At 34.7% G+C, this 15,487-nt stretch overlaps 2 protein-coding genes and 1 long non-coding RNA gene across 5 annotated transcripts; 2 read left to right on the forward strand and 1 right to left on the reverse strand.

The window, feature by feature from the left end:
* The first annotated feature begins 412 nt into the window (after positions 1 to 412).
* On the forward strand, positions 413 to 1,236 carry LOC128291674 (uncharacterized). The gene is made up of 2 exons (XR_008281496.1): positions 413 to 676; positions 996 to 1,236. It is a non-coding gene; the product is annotated as an uncharacterized LOC128291674 (long non-coding RNA).
* A 4,512-nt stretch (positions 1,237 to 5,748) lies between these two features.
* LOC108460450 (DEAD-box ATP-dependent RNA helicase 46-like) lies at positions 5,749 to 11,024 on the forward strand. 2 transcript variants are annotated; one of them, XM_017759944.2, is made up of 10 exons: positions 5,749 to 6,004; positions 6,369 to 6,464; positions 6,782 to 7,128; positions 7,508 to 7,660; positions 7,804 to 7,872; positions 8,414 to 8,683; positions 8,842 to 9,192; positions 9,321 to 9,598; positions 9,724 to 10,113; positions 10,346 to 11,024. In XM_017759944.2, the coding sequence occupies exons 3-10, from the start codon at positions 6,808 to 6,810 to the stop codon at positions 10,551 to 10,553; spliced, it is 2,040 nt and encodes a 679-aa protein (XP_017615433.1). In that variant the 5' UTR covers positions 5,749 to 6,004; positions 6,369 to 6,464; positions 6,782 to 6,807; the 3' UTR covers positions 10,554 to 11,024. The 2 variants fall into 2 exon arrangements, with proteins under 2 accessions (XP_017615433.1, XP_017615432.1); XM_017759943.2 differs by lacking the exon at positions 6,369 to 6,464 and having other exon boundaries at positions 5,750 to 6,004.
* Positions 11,025 to 11,614: 590 nt separating this feature from the next.
* Positions 11,615 to 14,619, reverse strand: LOC108459564 (phosphoenolpyruvate/phosphate translocator 2, chloroplastic-like). Of its 2 annotated transcripts, XM_017758950.2 has the most exons (10): positions 14,047 to 14,590; positions 13,675 to 13,797; positions 13,444 to 13,596; positions 13,054 to 13,139; positions 12,695 to 12,779; positions 12,485 to 12,604; positions 12,312 to 12,389; positions 12,111 to 12,240; positions 11,957 to 12,024; positions 11,615 to 11,852 (listed from the first exon to the last, which is right to left on the reverse strand). In XM_017758950.2, exons 1-10 carry the CDS (start codon positions 14,422 to 14,424, stop codon positions 11,823 to 11,825), a joined length of 1,251 nt encoding a protein of 416 aa, XP_017614439.1. In that variant the 5' UTR covers positions 14,425 to 14,590; the 3' UTR covers positions 11,615 to 11,822. The 2 variants fall into 2 exon arrangements, 1 of the variants encoding a protein (XP_017614439.1); XR_008281593.1 differs by lacking the exon at positions 11,615 to 11,852 and having other exon boundaries at positions 11,983 to 12,024; positions 12,111 to 12,206; positions 14,047 to 14,619.
* Positions 14,620 to 15,487: the final 868 nt, after the last annotated feature.

The following is a 15,487-nucleotide window of genomic DNA, read 5'->3' on the forward strand; positions in this document are numbered from 1 at the left end:
AGCCCAAACCGAATTAAAAGGGTATATTAAAATAATAATAAAGGATCGATTCGGAAGGTGTGAAATCTCATAGGAACTTATTAGTAAATTGTTCCTTTCGCCCTCCAAACGCACCGTTTCTAGAATCACCATGTGAATGAAGGACCAGAATGAAAACAAAGATAAAAGTCCATGGGCAAATGTAAAAAGAAAGAAATAATAAAGCAGGACTATATTAAAGCTCTTAGAAATGGGAGGACTTGAAGCACAAACAACCCAAAAGTAAGAGAAATGCGCGGATCCTTCATCAATTGAGTCGGGTCGCACGGGTAGCCTTCATACGGCGTCGTTTTGGTCACTTAAAGGAAGAGCTAAAACGGTGCCGTTTTACTTGGGTATTTAAACCCAAAAATCTCTAAAAAAATTTCATTTTAGCTGTGCAAACAAAAAAATACACGGGAAAGGGTTGTGGGGTTTCTCTGGGTTTTCCTTCCCCGGCGATCGGACCGCCGTTCGTCTGTCGCCGACGACCACCGTATGCGGTGGCCGGCGGTATGAAACCGAACCCTTTTTAACCCTTCTTTCTTCTCTGACCCAAATCTTGAGTCTATACACTCAAAAACAAAAAAAGATCCCGCGAGCTGACAAAACGCGAAGGAACCTCTCGGTTTCCAACATTTTCGGCCACCAAAAATAGGTAAAGTATTGTATTTTGTTTCTATTCACGTATACAATATTTAAAAAAAAACGACAGAACATGAAAAAAAAATCCTTTCTATTTTCGATTGATGCTTTTGTATGTATCCAAATGAAAAATAAAAAGGGCTCAAGAATCAAAGCATGAAGAACTAGAGGAACCACCTCTTGAAATTTCTTTTCTGTTTTTCTTTGATTGCTATGTGCGCGTAAAAAAAAATTGTTTGTTCGAGGCTCTCTTATAGTCGAATACAAAGATTTAGTCTACTGTTTTGCTTTGCTTCTACTTCTTTGCTTTCCTTTTTGTTTCTGTTTTGCAGGCTTAGGGGGTCAATGGGGCAGAAGCTTGCCATTTTGGTGCAAGCAGTGTCAGGGGAGCCGTCCCTCGAGCGGAGCGAGCGCCGAGGACGCACATGGAGGCTGCGGTGCCTAGGGTTTCCTTGGCTGAGAGTGTTCAAGCTATGGGCTATTCTTTGGGCTAGGGTTTTTTAGTTTTGGGCCTACAAAATTTGGGCTTTTTTTATGTAAATGGACTGTTAATAAATCTTGGATTTTTACTCATTTGGTTTATTTTTATAAATCGGGCCAAACTAAAATTGGCCTATTACATTGATTTAAAAGAAATGCTTGAATAAATTGAAGCGAACATTGAAGGCCTTATTGTCTCGAGGTAACAAAATATTATATCCCGTAAGTTAGGACACGACATTTGAACCTTCGAAAATAAGCTTGCCTTTTGATTGTTTTATTTTAAAATTCGCACTTTGATTTTTAAAAAGGATATTCGGTTGTTTAGATTCAACGAGGAAAATTGAAACCCCGTAAGTTAGGGCACGACCTTCTCGAGTTTCTAAATGCAGAATATTGCCTTTATCTTATTTAAAAATCATGTATTTTGAAATTTGAAATGATACTTGGCTATTTAGGTTCAACAAGAAAATCGAGACCCCGTAAGTTAGGGTACGATTTCTCGAATTTTCTAAATGCGAAACATTGCCTTGTTATTGAAAATTTTTGAATAATAACAAGTGTAGTAACTAAACAAAGCATAATTTCTTATTTAAAACAATGATTTGGATAAAATTGTTGTGCTAAATAACAAAAATATAAATACGTTAACAAAAACAATTCATGATATTACATGATATACTAAATTTTAATGCTAATATGGACAATCAAAAGAAAGAATCATAAGACAAAATAACTAATGATATGAACAATAACAATGACAATAATGATGATAATACTGAAAAAACGATAATAAAAGTAATAATAATAAAATCTAAATCTTGGAGTAATGAATAAATAAATAAAGGGGATAATAAAAGAAAATGTGAAAGAGGCGGATATAAACAATAAAATAAAGGAGATATTAAGTGATTAATAAAATGGTTTAAAATAAATAATATATGAAGAGATTTAAAACAAGTACAAATTTGCAAAAAGGGTTAGAATTTTACTAAATAAATACTGGGAAGACAAATAGGTAAATAAATAAAAAATAAATAAAGAAAATAAATAAAACAGCTTGTAAAAAATTTAAAAATTTGAAAGTAAACAAATAAATAAAAGAATAAAGAAATGTTAAATAAAACAATTTAAAAGATAACAAAAATAGTAATAATAAGAATAATAATATGTTAATAATAATAGAGATAATAATAAAAGATAATAGTAATAATAATAATATTAAAATTAATTAATTTAATGATAAAATAGCTAAAATAGCAAAAAAAGAGAGACTAATTTGAACTTAAAACAGAAATTTTGGGGTGAATCTGAAAATAAAATAAAAGAAAATGACAAGATTGAATGCGCGAATAACAAGGAGGGACCAAAACGGGAAATAATCCCCCTCCAAAACGCGCAGCTTCAAGACAGGCTCAATCGAAAACCGAAATAAATTACAGGGCCAAAATTAAAAATTAAAAAAGACTTGATTGCAAGCGGATAAAAGGCAGAAGGACTAAACTGGAAAATAGCGCATTAATCAAAAACACGTGGATCTTCTAGACAGGTCAGGTCAGTGCGCGGGTAAGGATCAAAACGACGTCGTTTTGGCCCAAAACGGCGTCGTTTCAAGAGTCTATAAAAGCCAATTTTTTTTTTAAAATTCATTTTCTTCATTCTTCTTTAAAAAAAAAACAGAAAAAAGCTCACAACTCTCTCCCCCATTCCTAACTTCAGGCATGGCTCCGGTAGTTGGCCACCATGATGGTCGCCTGTCGCTGGTGACGGCGCTGTCATCTATGGTGGCCAGAAAATTGAAAAAGGGTCATTTTCGGCCTTTGGACTCCTCAAGCCCAAAATCACGCCATTTTTCATCAGAAATGACAAACCTCGGCTTCCTACGGCAGAGCGTACACGAAAAAACAGTAAGATTTGACTCCTTTTTTGTGTTTTTTGTTTTTCCTTTCGTTTTAAAAAATAATAATAATAAAAACAAAAATATAAATGCACGAAATAATAAAAAGATGCAAAATAAAAGAGACCTTTTCAAGTTTTATTTTTGATTCTCTATTGTGTGTATTCGTAAAAAAAAAATACAATGGTTGTTTGGGGCTTTTTATAGCCGAAAATACAACAAATTTCTTTTTCCGTTTTTTGCTCTTTTTTGTTGCTATTTTCTCGCCCAAATCGCAAGTATTGTGAAGACGTGGAGGAGGGCTTGCGTGGAGGCGTGCGACAGCAGCTAGGCTAGGGACTAGGGTTTTCTGTTACTAGTTTAGGTTATTGGCTTGTTGGGCTAGGGTTAATTTTGGGCTATGAGTTTTTGTTGTTTGGGCAGTAATTGGGTATTTGGGTCTATTGTTGTAAATGGATAGTTTTTTTGGACTTTGTTATCTTGGTTTAAATTTTTACAATTTGGACCCGGACAAAATTAGGCCATTACAGCTATCAAAGAAAATAGACAGCTATCAAAAGTTATAAAAGCATCTTTTTTACTGCCGATGGTGGCAACCATTTGATTGTTGCACTTGATAGTTTTTGGCATAATGTTATTTGAACTATACTATACCACTGTACCATATAATAGTATATAATATGGTCTCAATTAACAAATGATCATTCCTCCAAAGTCTCAAACAAACAAGAATGAGGTAAAGAAATATACAGGCAAGGACCAGATAGAGAAACAAATGATCATTACCCCAACACCAAATCCATGAAGTCTTGAAGGAATCTCTGGCATTAACACCAAATCCAATAGGCTTGAAAAAAGTAACAAGGTGGTAGCATTGTTAATTTTTCTTTAATTTGTTGATGATACATTTTGAGATAAAATAAAAATTATTTGATAGTCATGTAATTAAAAAATAATATTATAATAAATTTGAATTTAATAAAATAATTTTAACATTGTTAACATTTGAACTTAAATTTGAAATTTGAAAAAGTAGAAAGATTAAATTTTAAAAATAAAAGTATATGGGCTAAATTCTAAATTTACAAAGAGTATAAGGATTTATGATATATTTTAACCACATTTTCCGGTAATAGATAAATCTATTCAAATTTTCATGCAATAGGGAATTATGAATAGTGGTTATTGAATACTTTTAAAAATATTATATATGATTATTTTTACCTTCAATAATTGAGAAGGGTGAACGTTAATCATCATTTGTATTTATGCCCATGTTTGTAGAAGTAGACAATAATAATTTATTTCATCGATCAATTTTCATGTCGCCATGCAAAGTTCCCCATACAGATGTGTCAAAGTCACTAAACCCTACTTGAATGTATTGGTAGTCTCAAAAGACTCCAATAGAGGAAGATTCCTCCTACCATCTAAAACATTTATATTCTAGCATATCGATCCACCTCCTCCAAAATTGCATGTGGTAGACAGACTAGTTTGACAAGCCTCTTCAACCGTATATATTTCACCCAGTTTTCATTTAATTTATTATTGTCTTTATCCTTAGACGAGACAACATCCAACAGTCAATCACATTTGTACTCCATGTTAATTTTGCTAACTCCAATTATCGCTTGTCCATTGTCTAGAAGGTCAATCATTAAAGCGAAATCTTCAAGCGTTATAGTCACCCCCTCACATGAAAAATAGAATATATGCATTCTCAGCCTCCATCTTGCCAAACAAGGCAGAAAGCAACTTTGGTATCATATAGACTTTATCGTCACAGATGCCATATATAAACCAATATTCTTCATACTCTTCAAACAATTTACAATAAGTCTATTGGTCTTTGGGAATTTTAGATTATGTCAAGTATGAACAATTCAATTTTTTTACTATTTAAAATATCACAAAAAATAATTTCGCATAATCTTAAGAATATTAGTGCAAATATAACAAAAAAATTTAAACAAATTAAGTTAGAAATTTTACCAGACATCGATTATGTGCTCTTTCTAAAACCTTAAAGCAATAAATTTTTCCGTAGAAAATAACAAGGTTGTTTTAGAGTTTGAAAAAAATTTTAGTGGGAAGAGAAGAGAAATGGTCGAGGTGTATGTAAGAGAGAAAGTCGACAATCAACTTCTTTATATTAAATAGGTTAGTAGGCCAATTAGCAAATAAATTCTTTAGTTAAACTTAAAAAAGTTCCGAAATGGTTATTAAATTATTTGAAAGTTTTTATTCAAGTCATTAGGCTGTTAAATTTTTATTATTATTTAAATTTGACTAGTGAGCTCCAAACTACGATCGGTACGGTGGATTAGGACTTATCGACGAGTAGAAGAATACCCCTTAACCAAGTCAATATAAAGGTCAGTGTTGGAGATCAAAAAAGAAAGCTGTTTAGATTTTGATTTACAAATTTATGACTTTCAAAACTATTTCATAAAAAAAATTGGATTGTAGAAGAGAAGAGTAAAGAGCGCTTTCGAAACAAAGAAGATCATATAACAACAATTTTATCAGCCTAGTAACTTAAATGAAAACTTTCGAATAATTTAGTGACCATTTTGTAATATTTTGAAGTTGAGTGACTAAAACATAAACTTATCAATAATTTAGTAACCTATGTGTAATTTACCCTAAAAATAATAAGGAAATCATGAAAATCAACTAATCAAGTCAAAAGAATCGAAAAATAAAGATTAAAATGGAAAAAATTGTTGTTATTAGGCTATAAATATACGCTTTTGCTCTTCCTCCTTTTCCTCATCTTCCCATTTTCTCTCTCTACCCTTTTTCTTTGCTGTTTTAAGAAAAACATTGCGAATAGGGAGAGGGGTGAGAGAGATAAAAGGGGAACAAAAGAACTGCAAAAAAATTGAACTTTTTTTTTTCTAAAAACCCTCAATTAGAAGAGCGATTATCGCTTCATCTTCCCCGAAACAACTTCGTCAGGTACTAATTTTCTTAAATTTTCTCTGAGTTTATTGGATCTGAATTTTACTTTTAAGTTTTTAGATTCCGATCTGGATCTCCTTCAAAATTTGGGGAAATTCTATTTTTTAGGGTTTTAAATTCTAATTGATCACTTTTTAAATATTTTAATGATTTTCTTGTAGTTAAAATGATTTAGTTATCGTTAGGGTTTTGAATCTTTTAATTGTTTCCTGATAAAAACATGATTAGAATAGTTGGGGTTTTCTTCTTTGTTCTGAATCTGGGATCTGATTGAATGAGAATCTGGATGTTGGAATTCTTTTTTTTTTTAATTAATTTTGAACTTTTAATATTTATTGATCTCAGTTTTATGCTTTTGCAGGACATTTTTCGATTTCGGTATTAGAAAATTTTGAGATTTTTCATTTAATTTTCTATTTGTGTTTTGGTTATTGGAAGAGGCAGTTTAAACAATTAGGTATCTTGCTTCTTATATTCTTTTCTTTGGTTTGGCTCAGAAGTTATTTTTACGTAGGCTTTCATATGCTTCTTAGAATATATTTATGGCTTTTTGTGCTGCTCCTTTTGCTACATTTTTTATATGTATATATTTGCATTTTTGCTTCCTAAAATTGTAGCTAAAAGGGAAAAAGTAATTGGTAAAATTAAAAAATAATGAATGATTAAAATGAGAGAAATGACTAAAACCCAAATAAACTCATGGTATTGGGTTATCCAAGAAGCTTTCCTTATGCATTTCTCATTTGTGCCATTTGGAAAATTTGGAGCTTGCAGATTTTTATCAGGTTGCTTTTGTTGCCATGGCTGCTGCTGCGACTGCCTCTGGTGGTCCACGATATGCTCCGCCTGACCCTACTCTTCCCGAACCATGGAAAGGCCTGGTTGATGGAAAAACTGGTTATCTCTACTTTTGGAATCCGGTAACAAATGTTACGCAATATGAGAGGCCTAGAGGGATAGATTCTGTCCCAAAATCTTCTTCAGTGCCTATGGGTTCTTCAGTTCTGGTTCAACAATCTTCTGAAGGGCGTTATAGGTATAGCTCTGAGAAGGAAAATGACCGGCATGGAAGAGGCTGCAATGCTGTATCAAAACTTGAGTCAATATTAGGGGGTAATCAGGTATTGGTTCCACTTCTGTCCTCTAGATAAGGTGTTTGTTGATATGTTTTTTCTTTTCAGTCTTAACAAAGTACTGCGTTTGTGTTAACTTGTTTAGCACTGAAGTGAGTAGTATGTATGTCCTTCATCTTTGTGGTGGCTAAACAGTTCATTTTGTCACATTTGATTCAACGACTTGGGTACATGTTTTCATGCCTAGCTCCTTGCATTTGTTCTTGTTATTTGACTTGGGTACATGTTTTCATGCCTAGCTCCTTGCATTTGTTCTTGTTATTTGGCTATCTCAAAACTACAGAGAAGTTCTAGCCTCCAAAGTGGGAACTTATGGTAGTTATTTTTTGCTTCCTAGAATTAGTTTAATGTTCTTAATTCTTCATAGAATTCAAGAGGCGGACCATTTCATTCCCTTATTGCACCTAATGGGACTTCCAGCTATGTGATTGGAGGATCTTTTAGAGGACAAGGATCAGCAGCTGGGGAAAGTAATTTGTTTGGTGATGCTTATTGTCGTCAGCATGAGATAACAGTATCTGTGAGTATCTAAGTGATAATTACGGTTTATTAACCATTTTAGTAACTTCTGTTCTTTCAGACAGTTTAGCTTCTGAAAATCTCAGTTTTCTTGGGGCATTGCTCTCCCTTATGACATTTTTTTTTTCTCTTAAATCTTGCAAGGGAGGTGAAGTGCCACCGCCTTTTTCATCGTTTGAATCTACTGGTTTCCCTCCTGAGATACTTAGAGAGGTATGCATTTCTGCTTCTCCTTTTAATCTTCGTAACATAGGTGGATCTGAAAATTGCATATGGTAAGTAGTTGAACCATGCAAGTTGAATGTTTCTTGATGAAAGTTCTGTGATTGCGAAGGTCCCAATGTTGAGCATTAGACACATGTTGATTCTTTTGCCATCTTACTTTTTTGTCGCAGGTGCGATATTTGCTCCTTGGAGGGGCTAATGTCGTACGCTGTGGTGCCCTCTGTGGGGGGCTTGCTTATAATTTGGGGCGCCCTTGTATGGTGGACCGATTTTTCGGAAGGGCTTACTGAATGACCCAAGTTCGTGGCCTGGACTGCTGTAGCTGATGGTTAATTCCGCCACTCGGTCCGAACGGAAGAAGAGGCCTCCTCCTGTTCCAGCTTGCATCAGCAAGCACTTTCCGCTTGCATATGGGGGATGATGCTTCTTCTGACATAAGCCACTGCTCTATAACTCCTAAAAGAAAACCATAAGTCTTCAGGGCAGTACTTCTGCTCACAGAGGTTGCTGGATTTTTTTCTTTAAACAGGTGCAGAATGCTGGGTTTTCTGCTCCGACACCCATTCAGGCTCAGTCATGGCCTATTGCACTACAAGGTAGAGACATAGTGGCCATTGCGAAAACTGGTTCTGGGAAAACATTGGGTTACCTACTTCCTGGATTTATGCATCTCAAGCGTTGCCGTAACGATCCTCAAATGGGTCCAACTGTGTTAGTTTTATCACCAACTAGGGAGTTGGCTACACAGATACAAGACGAGGCTCACAAATTTGGGAAGTCTTCAAGAATTAGGTGCACGGTATGTTGCCATTCTTTTATCATGTTCCAATTTCAATAGAATGTTCAAAATTTTTGAAATGATGCTCCCCTGATTATATATTGACATAGAAACCTTTTGAAGGTGAAGGTAGAATTGTGATGTTTTACTGATGTGAGTTGTCATATGTATACGCGCAGTGTTTATATGGGGGGGCACCAAAGGGTCCTCAGTTGAGAGAGATTGAGAAAGGAGTGGATATCGTGGTTGCCACTCCAGGCCGGTTAAATGATATTCTGGAGATGAAGAGAATCAGCCTCCATCAAGTTTCTTACCTTGTGTTAGATGAGGCTGATCGCATGTTAGACATGGGTTTTGAACCTCAAATACGGAAGATTGTGAAAGAAGTGCCTACACGCAGGCAGACTCTAATGTTCACAGCAACATGGCCAAAGGAGGTCCGGAAAATTGCAGCAGATCTACTGGTAAATCCTGTTCAGGTCAATATTGGCAATATTGATGAGCTTGTGGCAAACAAGTCTATTACCCAGGTTTGAACTCAATTATTGCTATTAAAGCTTCTTTGGGAATATGACACTTAATAGTTTTTGTTCTGAATGAATGGTTACTTCTATCATTTAGTTGCTGAGAAATTTACTGTTCTGATGGTATGTTGCAGTATGTTGAAGTATTATCACCTATGGAAAAGCACAGAAGATTGGAGCAGATACTGCGTTCGCAAGAACGAGGATCCAAGATTATTGTTTTTTGCTCAACTAAGAAGATGTGTGATCAACTTGCTCGTAACCTTACTCGGCAGTTTGGAGCTGCTGCTATACATGGAGACAAATCTCAGGCTGACAGAGACTTCGTGCTGAGTCAGTTTCGCACTGGGAGGTCACCAGTGCTTGTTGCGACTGATGTTGCTGCTCGGGGATTAGACATTAAAGACATAAGGTAGGGGTTGAGATTTCTTATACACAGTTTCATTGCTTTTATATCACAAAGGAGCGAGTTATGTTGCAGGAAGCTATTCATCTTTCATGTTTTCTTGGTTACATTTATAAATATATATATTGCAGGGTGGTAATCAACTATGACTTCCCTACTGGAGTTGAGGATTATGTTCACAGGATTGGGAGGACAGGGAGGGCAGGTGCGACCGGATTGGCATATACATTCTTTGGTGATCAGGATTCAAAGCATGTGTCAGATCTCATCAAGGTTCTTGAAGGAGCAGACCAGCGGGTGCCTGCAGAACTTCGTGATATGGCTTCACGTAGTGGTGGGAGGGGAATGCCTAGACGTTGGGCTCCCAGTTCTGGTGGCCGTGATGAGGGGCGTGGTGGACGTGCCAGTTCAGGATATGGTGGTAGGGAAGGTGGAAGAGGTGGTCGAGGAATTTCCACATCTTCATCTAGCTGGCATGAGAGAAGTGGAGGCCGCGGATATGATCGTGAGTCTCGCGACAGGTATGTGGTGTTCTTCATCTTTTTAATTTTTTGGTTTTCTGAATTTAAGTAATTATAATAATCTGGACTTCTTACTGTTCTTGCAAAATGCTTGATGGCAGTATCTGAATTTATGATTTTCGCAAGCCATCCTTGATTAGTGAGTTTAGAATTATTGTATTCTTGATACTGTGGAGTATGTTCACGTTCTGCCATGTTTATTAACCCCTTTGTTATGTATGCATCGGTGCAGTCGTGGTTTCCATGATAGTTATGACAAGGGAAGAAGTCGCAGTCGAAGTCCTGCAGGTTGGGGTGATCGCCATAAAACTGGCGTACGTGATCGCAGCTGGAGTTGTAGTGCTGAAAGGTATGATAGTGGTGCTGGACGTCAACGTTCCCCAACGCGCAGTTTTCTTGAGGTGGGGATGAAACGGGACCGGTTGTCTCCATCCCAATAGCGTGGGCCACTTCAAAATAATTAGAATTCAATCGAACACTGAAATTCATGTAGCCCAATTCTTGAGAGGTCAAGGTCACCTTATGCTGGTGATTGGGGAAGATGGTGCGGTGACTCAGCAGGAGAGGGGAAGATGAGTATATGCTAATGGACCTCAGGTGGAAGGCATGGTACCTCCTGTCATTGATCTCTTTTGACCTTTGGATTTAGTAATTTGCTAGTTATGTAATGCTTTTCTGGTACCGTCTTCTTTTTCAGTTTGATTCTAGTTATATATATATATATATAGTTTCAGAAGTTGAAATTACAAGGGATTATTTAATGGATTTTTGGGTTGGACTTTGTAGCATTTTAGATGAATGAAGGAAAATTTTCGAAGTTTTTAAAGGTAAAATAAAAGAAAAGTTTGTAATGTATCAAGGATAAAAACCTTCATCTCTTTTTAATCTTTTAATGTATTAGTTGTGTGAAATCTCTTCTACTAAAATGCGTTTAAGGTCTTATAAATCAGTGTCTATAGACAGGATTATTTTAAGTTCTCGGACTTTTTTTTTTTTTTTTTTTCCTTTTTTTACTGATTTTGAAAAGTAACCTATTAGTTGTTTTTTCCCCTTGATTTTCACCTGAATTGTCATCATCTCTTCAACAAAAGTTTTGGCAGAGATTGAATACAAATGTGTTAGGTGGTTGTGACTTTTTGAAAAAAATAAGTCGTAAAATTTGCAATATTTTGTATGTGCTTGTATTATTGTTTCGCTGTTTTATGTAATTATAAATGTGTAAACTAAATTAATATAGTTTAGATTCTAAGTTTATAAAAAATTAAAATGTAGAAAAAAGAAAAGTGAATATTTTTATTAGTGCAAAAGGTCATATATATATATATAACAGTAAAAAAATTATTGAATATTCAGAAGTGATATTAAAATTTATTAATAAATTGAGTCATAAATTTATTAATAGTGTAGTAATGTTAGGTGAAATTTACTCTTACATAATTATATAAAATTATAATAAAATTTGTATAATTAAAAAGGATGATAAAGTGCTTGAAGGGTTACGTTATGATAATCTTGAGTGGACAGTACGCTGTAACCAAACGCCAAGATGAACTATTCATAGATGCTTATTTTTTGTCCTTATCTAAATTCTGTTTTATGCGTGAAGTAATATTTTTACATTTAAATAGACGATGTGTTGATAGATCAATCTTCTTCATCTATGGAAACACATTTGGAAGATCGAAATTCAGTTGTATCTTCTACATGTTCTATTCTGCAACCTTAAGAGATTCACCACCCTAATCTCCATCACCAAAAAGACATTCAGTTGATTGAGTTTTAAAGTAGTGTTTTTGAATGACTAGATAAAAAAAAAAAAAAAAACAATGATTTATGATGCAACCTTGGGCTTTGGCTTCAGCTGTTTTGCTTTCGAGTACAAGAAGACTCCAGTAAGAGCCAGTGTAGTGCCTGCATGCATGCTCACCAGTCAAAACTTAGCATTTTACAAGTATAAAGATAAATTTTGTTTACTGCACTAATGACCAAGTTTTTACCGAGGGAGTTAATGGGTGAAACAGGCGTTTGGAAGAAGATAACTGATGCAATTATGACCACAACTCTCTTCACACAGTTCCCCACTGAATGTGTCACTGGTGACACCATTTGCAATATCATGTACGACACCTGTTCGTTTGCAATATATTGAAAAAAAACATCCAAATTTGAATAACATATCATTCAGAAAATACACGTACCTGTTGATAACTGTGTAAACAGAATCCAGCCAGAAGAGATCTTATGCATAGTTCTCTAATATTCAAACCTTGGTTTGCCTTAATCCAAGGAAAGAAAAAACAGCATCATGTTAAGCTCTTAAGATTACATCAATGTCTTCTTTATACATATGTTATATAATATAACTACTTACAGCAGATTGCAGGTATGAAGGACTGAACTTGACCCCTTCCAATAAAATGGCAGCAGGAACCAATAGCATAAACGAAATTATGGTTATTATTGAGAAAAGATTGATATTGTCCAATGTCTCCTGTTATTATTATTATTATTATTATAAAACGTTAGTATTACTCTGACTCGGGTGTATATATTCAGTGCCGGTATGTTTTAATTTTTTTACCTCATTTTTAACCATGAATTTTTTACTGAGAACATTACGCGATTGGTTAGTCACATTGGAAGCCATTGCACTGCAGAAACCAATCCTGTTTCAGAACAGACAGAACATTTAGTCAAGTTTAAGAAATAAACATCAACCAAGACCGAGTTCTATGTTCCCGTAATGAATGGGATGAAGAAACATGTATGTTACCTCAACTCTTTAGTTTCACAAAATAGTTGTATCATACATTTGTGTCCAAGTATAGGCATAGAGATATAGTTCTCCAATTATATGGGAAAACTCGAAAAATTTAACTCACACTTACTTAGACCCGGGTTACGGGTTTTGTTATTAGGAGAATCCTTCCTAGTTCTTACCAATTAAAAGATGCCTCAGTGAAGGATGCTAATGCCACTCCACCAACAACTGGTATGAGGGAGAACACTATCCAAAATGTAGGCCACTGCAAAAATGAAATTGTTAAAAACAAAGTCAATGACATGATAGTATTAATTTATCAGATTTCAGAGTCAAAAGTGTTGATGACACACAAGTATATTTGAGTTATTAAAATTTTGTTCCATATATTTTAAGAAATCTTAAGCATCGTATCTCCATATTCATATTTGAAATATAATACAAACAAGCTCCTCATTTCTATAAAAACTGGAGACCTGAAAGAATTGGAACCTCAAACATTCGGAAAAAGAAAAAAAATACTTGTTGGTTTCAAACAGTAATCAATCAAACAGTACATAAACTCATACCTCTCCAAGAAAAAGAACAGAGAATAAGACTGTGAAAAAGGGCTCCATTGCTTTAATGGTGTGAGTGAAGGAGACATTAACTCTCCCAATACTAACATTTGTCAAAAGGTTGCCAAGGGTGTGAACTATAGCCAATGGAATGATTACTGCAAGCTGAAAATTGCTTCGTAAAAAAACACTTTACTTTCAGAATTGAAACAGAACTATGTGATTGAAATTTATGAAAAATACCTGAGAACGAGTAAGCTTTGGTCGATGGTAAAGATTTGAAGCCCACATTATAAGGATTATCAAAGTCCCACACCCAAAGTGGAAAGCTGTAACTGTTGCTGGAAACGTATACACCTTTAAAACCTTCATAAACAACAAGAATGCACTTGATATTCTACCACTTTTAACCATCAAAAGCTAAATTCAAGATCTACCCATTGCTTTAAATTGCATTTTAATCTCAATGGGAGCTTGGTTTCCAAGAAAACAGACAAGATTAGAGGAAAATGAAAAAAAGCTACATCTTTAGCTTCAAGATGTGACTAGTGGTCTATCGAAAGACCCAGTTTATTATTACACAAACAGAAAGAGAGATGAAAATGGATTTATAACCTGCTTGTTGAAAATGTTGAAGTAGATATTCAAAATATACCAAATGGCAAACATGGCTCCAAGTTGCATGCTCGTAGCTAAACCACTAGAGTCATTTGTGTCGCCTATGTTTCCAGGAACCGGTGTAGCCCTGACCTTGAAGCCATCACATCTTCCATCTGAAATCAGGAATGACTCGTTGATTCGGCGAGCATTGAAGCGGGAACAAGAAAAAAGATGAGAAGCTTTTTGAAATGAAAGTCCATTGATGGATCTGAGGAGACCTAATGGCTTTAATGAAGACAAGTTCCAGAGTGAACCATATCTGTGGTTTGGGTTCTTATTTAAAGGTCTCAGCAATGGAGTTAAAGGAGAAAGAGTAAGTGCAGTGCTCTGCATCTTGAATGTCGCAATAGTGAAGGCAAGGTCATAGTTGTTGGGGGGACTATAAGCTTTGCATATGAATACAAAATATAAGAGGCATTAATTGACAAGTAATTAGCTTAACCAGTCTTGCTGTTCACAGTCCATTAGTTCATGTAGTTATGTTTACGAGTAAAATTTATGACAGCAAAGGACTTGAAAATGATGACTTTCCACCACAAATTTAAGAAGAGGTTCATGTTTATGTCTCAGTTATTCATATTAATTATGGGATAATGTTGAATTATAGACTAAAACAAAGGAGATGTAAAGATCCAATCCAACGTTTTCTTTATTTTTCAGATTTCATTTGGTGGGTGTTATTAGCTGGCGCTAGGAAATGCATGGTTGGTATGAATTCTAAAGTATGTGTGCATTGAAGTTTCTTTGACAAAGATGTGGCGATGGCGGCTCATTTCTCGAAAGGGAGCTCTAAACATGGACCTCATATTTTTGCCAACAATATTTATCTCCTACAATCCATTTCCCATGATATTTTCAACCTTTGTACGAACCCCTTCAGAAAAGTATACGATATATTGTTAAGATTTTGATATATTTTCTCAGAAAAATATGTTTTTTGAGTTCATATTTAAATATAAAACTCAAAACACATTATGACATGTATGAATGGATTGCTTGAATTGACTCCATAAAGTCCACATCAAAAGAATTTATCACGTATCCACAAGCGTTCAAAGAAAGATCATTGTCATCCATATATATGTAAAATTAGTTGGAAACGTGGAAAATAATAAGAGCCTAAGCCATTCTCACAACTTTCCTTGCCGACTACATATAATGATGAGAAATAAGCAAATTTTGTGAAGTCTTGTATGTTCAACATTTCAATACTAGTTTTAATATACATTTCAATGTCATGTACTAAGTAATTGATTTTTATGAGATTCTAAAATACTAGTTTTAATGTCAAACTAGGGATTAAATCCAAGAATTTTAATACATCCAAGTTTCCTTGTATAGAAGATTGGCTTATAATTAGAGTTAAACATTGAGAAGGTTTATGATATTATGAAGA

The sequence above is a fragment of the Gossypium arboreum genome, chromosome 4, assembly GCF_025698485.1.
Source record: "Gossypium arboreum isolate Shixiya-1 chromosome 4, ASM2569848v2, whole genome shotgun sequence".
NCBI classification, from domain to species: Eukaryota; Viridiplantae; Streptophyta; class Magnoliopsida; order Malvales; family Malvaceae; genus Gossypium; species Gossypium arboreum.

Coding starts and splice junctions, on each gene's coding strand:
- LOC108460450 (XM_017759944.2), top strand. CDS start 6,808: ATGGCTGCTGCTGCGACTGCCTCTGGTGGTCCACGATATGCTCCGCCT. Junction 7,873..8,413: donor CTCCTGAGATACTTAGAGAG/GTATGCATTTCT, acceptor TTCTTTAAACAG/GTGCAGAATGCTGGGTTTTC. Junction 9,193..9,320: donor CAAACAAGTCTATTACCCAG/GTTTGAACTCAA, acceptor GGTATGTTGCAG/TATGTTGAAGTATTATCACC.
- LOC108459564 (XM_017758950.2), bottom strand. CDS start 14,424: ATGCAGAGCACTGCACTTACTCTTTCTCCTTTAACTCCATTGCTGAGA. Junction 13,597..13,674: donor CAAAGCTTACTCGTTCTCAG/GTATTTTTCATA, acceptor AGCAATTTTCAG/CTTGCAGTAATCATTCCATT. Junction 12,241..12,311: donor GTTTACACAGTTATCAACAG/GTACGTGTATTT, acceptor GCAAACGAACAG/GTGTCGTACATGATATTGCA.